Source organism: Lampetra fluviatilis, chromosome 1 (genome assembly GCF_964198595.1).
Source record: "Lampetra fluviatilis chromosome 1, kcLamFluv1.1, whole genome shotgun sequence".
NCBI lineage: Eukaryota > Metazoa > Chordata > Hyperoartia > Petromyzontiformes > Petromyzontidae > Lampetra > Lampetra fluviatilis.
Window position 1 is genome coordinate 13,472,286 of NC_136275.1, and position 6,185 is coordinate 13,478,470.

Here is a 6,185-nt window from a genome sequence, read left to right on the forward strand (position 1 = left end):
AGTAATTATAACTATAAAAAATACTTGAAACTTTGTAGTATAACGAAGCAAAAATGGAGAGTACAATTATAACAATCACATGTTCATTCCATAGAATAAAAAGCTCTGGTAGTGTCATTAGAATCAAAATGTTTAAGAACAATCATTATTTTTTTTTTTACAAATGTATGCTTCTCCATTCTCCCATGGAGAAGCAAAATGCTCCCTCATGGAATAAAAAAACAATGTATTTTTTGCGCATACAATAATAAATCGTGCACACGATATACTGAATCGTGAGCGGTTTAGTTTTATTTTCATTTCCATAAGGGAAGTCCGTAGTTAAATTAAAGATTCTAAATGGTTAAATTCAGTCATTCATGGTTCATAGTAGGGCAATGGCGAAAAGAAGCATGACGCCATTTTCTGGGAACAAAGAACTAAAATTGAATGGAGAAATAATTAATCATAGAGGATGCGTTGGCTATTGTGTGCTTGCCGAATGACGTCTATTTAGTAGGTACTCCCTGATTAGTTATCCCTCCATGCTCAAAAATGGCTGTTTGATATCTTTGTACCCAAAAACTTTTCTCTCTATATTATCATATAAATGTTATCGAAACATTATAATAATATAAAAATGTAATACTAATATAAAACAAATATTTAATAAACAAATGTGTGATTTAACATTCTGTCGATTGATATGACAAGAATAATAGTACTTAAGTTTTTAAAATTCGTTTTTAATATGACTGCATTTACATTTTATTTGCACTTCCTCTTCCTGACGAAGTATTATTCTCTAAAAAAGTGTGACGTAGTGTGACTTCCGGCTCTTAAGTTTAACATAATATAATCTCTACTAAAAATAAAAGGTGACCTTAATAAATGAAAATTAATAAAAATGAGTGTTATAACAATTCTATTTAAATAAGTAGAACGTGTTTATATTTATTTAAAGTTTTTTTTTTTATGTGGACATCACATTTCTCAAAACCCCTCCCACCCTGGTCGCACATCGTCACAAATGTCTGACCCCCTCCCCCCCTAGGTGCGTGACGTCATTTATGGACGGCCCCAAAGTAAAAAAAATTGTGTTTTAATGTTTTTTTTATTTAGGGCCACTTTACAACATATGCTACAGACCCCGCACTGCCAACATGCCGCATTCACTCAGCGATTCGTTCCCCGTGTGTCGCGCAACCAATGAATGACCCAAAGCCCCCCCCCCACGTGCTGTTGAATGGGCCAGCACCACCACCACCAGCAGCAGCAGCTTCCTCGTCGACCCCGGAAGCAAACGCCCTCCCCCTTCCCAGCCGCCACGTGCGCTGCAGCGGAGCTGCCGCTCGAGGCGAGGCGAGAGGGGGTCGAGACCGCGTGGAAGGGAGACGAGGCGAGCACGGCGTGCACCAATTCCCCGCAGCACTGAACAGATCGGCAGTGATTGTGGAGCACTGAGACGCCGCAATGTCAACAAGGCATCTCCCCGTCCGAGAAAACGGCGGCTGCAAGTACTAGGGGGCAATGGTTTTAGAGTAAGTAACGCGCGGTTACTTTTCGTGCTGTACGGTGGTGAGCAGTGATCGCTAGCACACGATCGGAGCCCAATTAAGGTTAATCGCCCCCCTCTCTTTCTGAATAATGATTAGTTGTGTTGTATCTACTGCTGGATGAAGCCCCCCCCCGCCCCGAACGCCTTCATATCTCACGGTCCTACGCTGGGCACCACTCCTGCCCACTCACTGCTTCATATCCGTGGATCTAACGTCGCTGTTTGGACTCGTGTGTGTGTTTTATATTGTTGTTGCGGTGGTCACCGTGTTTTGAGAAGTATCGATACGAAAACTCTTACGACCTGCAGCCCATGTATTAAACACGTACTTTGTGAATCACAAACGCGCATCCTTGTATCCAAAATGGCATAGAATCCTTTTTTTTACTGCATTCGTTTGCGAGTCGGATCGTCCGTCACAGCACTTGTGCTTAAATCACTTTCATTGTTCAGGGCCATGTTAGAACCTCGTTTTTGACCGGAAGGAACGACGGACGTTTGGTCTTGATGAGTTGTGTGTGAACATTATACTGGTAGGAACCACCTGGTTCCACCAGCCCACAGGGGATTATTGTGTCCGTCCGTCGTGCATCCAAAAATGGGAGGGGTGGGGCTGGGTGGGGAGGGGCTGGGTGGGGGGTGGGAGGGGTGGGGCTGGGTGGGGAGGGGCTGGTGACCCCGTGGTGCCCTTATAAAACGCAACGTTTAACCTACTCACGCCGGCTTGTGCCCGCCCTCACATATTTGCGGAATACACCACGCCGCCGTTGACCCTGGCCATTGACCGAGCAACCCAACGTTCCTACCAGCTCCCTCCGCAGGAATGTGTTTTACCCTTTTATTTTGGGTAACAGAAGAAAACATCCTGTGACCAAGATTTGTGTCACCGTGCTTGTGGCAATGGCTGGGGGGGGGGGGGTTATTGCTAGGAGATTATATTAATATTTATAGTTGGTTGTAATCACCAGGGAAACGTCGAACTCAAATTGAAAATGTTGTGGGGTTACTGTTCATCGCACCGGTGTGCTTGAAGTAGCTAATTGGCACGGTTTACTCACGTGACACACCTTACTATTTTCCTGTCGGGTGGGTGGTGGGTTAACGACATTTATATTTACGCAGTCTAACTCAACAAAAACCTTTATTATGAACAGTTTAGGAAAGGGGTCGTCCATAAATGACGTCACGTAATTTTGGACGATTTTTAACCCCCCCCCCCTCGTCACACGGCGTCACAAAAAGTCAGACCCGCCCTCAAATATGACGTCACAAAGCTCTGCCCCCCCCCCCCCCAAAACCATATTTCCATTTTGAAAATAAAACATGCTACCAAATCGCTTTAAACTATTGTCATTGTAGTGCGTATTTAATGTGGCGCTGCACTCTGATGTTGTAGGAGAAATCATTTATTAAAAAGTCTATTTAATTAAGTAGAACGTGTTGTCTATATTTATTTAAAGTTGCGCATTTTGATGTGACATCACATTTATCAACCCCCCCCCCCCCTCGTCACACATTGTCACAAATGTCTGACCCCCACCCCCCTAGGTATGTGACGTCATTTATGAACGGCCCCCAACCCCCCCTAATCTACAGGATGTGGAGTTGGTTCCAGCTTGCCCCAATATAATTACACATTGTTGTCATGCACGCACATGGTCTCGTTCTCAGGAAAGCGAGGTAGAGCAGCTTCTAGCGACCGGCTACGACGCTCACCCGCAGATGTAAATGGAGCCAGATCCGAAGAAGCAGAGGACGGATGAGGAGGGTGCGGCGAGGTGGCACGCCGTCCCCGTGCTCGCCGACCACCTCGTCGGGAACGAGGTGCCTACACAGCCCGCGTATGCCGCCCCCATCCTGGACAAGCGCGCCACCGCGCGGCTCATCGCCGCCATGTGCCGCCTCTACCCGCTCGAGGGTCTGCAGCACCTGAAGAGGGTGCGCGGCACACTCGACGCATCCAAGGCGCACGCCCTGGAGATCCTGCTGTGCCTGACGCGCGACCTGCCGGCCAACCACAAGGAGCCGGTCCGCCTGGCCGACGTAATCCCCGACGACGGCAGCTTCGCCGAGTACGCGGCGCTGGGCCTGCCTTTCGGTGTGCTGGTGCCTCAAAGCCCCCCACTGACGCGGCCGCAGTTCGAGTTCGCCTCTCGCTGCTGGCCGTGCTCGTTCCACGAGCACAAGCGGCTGTCGCTGCTGCTGAGCGGCGAACCGTTCAACGACGCCGACAAGCGGCGGATGGAAGTGCACATGGGCCGCGCGCTGCAGGCTGCCAGGGCCGGGCTGGCGCGTGGCACGCGGCCCGTCGGGGCCGCCGTGGCGGACTCCCGCACGGGCGAGGTGGTGGCCGTGGCCCACGATTGCTGCTCGCCTGAGCGGGCCGCTGCACCACGCGGTCATGGTCGCCGTGGACCTGGTGGCGCGCGGCCAAGGCGGCGGCGCCTACTCGTACGACGAGTACCCGGATTGTGTGTGCATCGGTGCCGGTCGAGGGGGATCGGCGGGCACGGAGGACGATCGCGGCACGACTGAGGTCGCGGGGGGCGGAGGTCATGACCCACAGACTCCGTCAGAGGAAGAGCCGTACTTGTGCACGAACCTGGACGTGTTTGTGACGCATGAGCCGTGCGTCATGTGCGCCATGGCGCTGGTGCACTCACGCGTACAGCGGGTTTTCTACGGCACACCATCGCCGGACGGCGCCCTGGGCAGCGCCTACAAACTGCATGCCAACGACAACCTCAACCACCGCTTCGAGGTCTTCCGCGGCGTGATGGAGGAGGAGTGCCGACAGCTGAGCTCTGAGATCAGCTGAGCCCGTGGCTCATGCACGTGGACACCAGGCTATTAAATCGTATTGCTCTTTCATTTAGTAATCGCCATATTCACGTTTCATGGCCAGGCAACATTGCACCCTTGAGCTCTCTGTTGTGTTTTCAGGTTGTAATGTGTGTTGATCGACACAATGTCTGAAGTTTTGCTCAACATTGGGAGCGAAATTTCAGACATCTTGCCAAACAACACACTATACACCCCAAACAACACATTATACACCCCAAACAACACACTATACACCCCAAACAACACACTATACACCCCAAACAACACACTATACACCCCAAACAACACACTATACACCCCAAACAACACATACACCCCAAACAACACATTATACACCCCAAACAACACACTATACACCCCAAACACCACACTATACACCCCAAACAACACACTATACACCCGAAAAAACACTATACACCCCAAACAACACACTATACACCCCAAACAACACATTATACACCCCAAACAAAACACTATACACCCCAAACAACACACTATACACCCCAAACAACACATTATACACCCCAAACAACACACTATAAACCCCAAACAACACACTATACACCCCAAACAACACTATACACCCCAAACAACACATTATACACCCCAAACAACACACTATACACCCCAAACAACACTATACACCCCAAACAACACACTATACACCCCAAACAACACACTATACACCCCAAACAACACATTATACACCCCAAACAACACACTATAAACCCCAAACAACACACTATACACCCCAAACAACACACTATACACCCCAAACAACACTATACACCCCAAACAACACATTATACACCCCAAACAACACACTATACACCCCAAACAACACTATACACCCCAAACAACACACTATACACCCCAAACAACACACTATACACCCCAAACAACACACTATACACCCCAAACACCACACTATACACCCCAAACAACACACTATACACCTGAAAAAACACACTATACACCCCAAACAACACACTATACACCCCAAACAACACATTATACACCCCAAACAACACACTATACACCCCAAACAACACATTATACACCCCAAACAACACACTATAAACCCCAAACAACACACTATACACCCCGAACAACACACTATACACCCCAAACAACACTATACACCCCAAACAACACATTATACACCCCAAACAACACACTATACACCCCAAACAACACTATACACCCCAAACAACACATTATACACCCCAAACAACACACTATACACCCCAAACAACACTATACACCCCAAACAACACACTATACACCCCAAACAACACACTATACACCCCAAACAACACATTATACACCCCAAACAACACATTATACACCCCAAACAACACACTATACACCCCAAACAACACACTATACACCCCAAACAACACACTATACACCCCAAACAACACATTATACACCCCAAACAACACATTATACACCCCAAACAACACACTATACACCCCAAACAACACACTATACACCCCAAACAACACATTATACACCCCAAACAACACACTATACACCCCAAACACCACACTATACACCCCAAACACCACACTATACACCCCAAACAACACACTATAGACCCCAAACAACACACTATACACCCCAAACAACACATACACCCCAAACAACACATTATACACCCCAAACAACACACTATACACCCCAAACACCACACTATACACCCCAAACAACACACTATACACCCGAAAAAACACTATACACCCCAAACAACACACTATACACCCCAAACAACACATTATACACCCCAAACAACACACTATAC

General features: G+C 47.9%; 1 protein-coding gene across 1 annotated transcript; it reads left to right on the forward strand.

Moving 5' to 3' along the window:
- Nucleotides 1-1,348: 1,348 nt before the first annotated feature.
- Nucleotides 1,349-4,605, forward strand: LOC144934884 (putative inactive tRNA-specific adenosine deaminase-like protein 3). Its single transcript, XM_078861179.1, is given in 4 exon segments — nt 1,349-1,520; nt 3,209-3,904; nt 3,906-4,026; nt 4,120-4,605. Coding segments are annotated over 3 exon segments (996 nt in total). The 5' UTR covers nt 1,349-1,520; nt 3,209-3,265; the 3' UTR covers nt 4,356-4,605.
- Nucleotides 4,606-6,185: the final 1,580 nt, after the last annotated feature.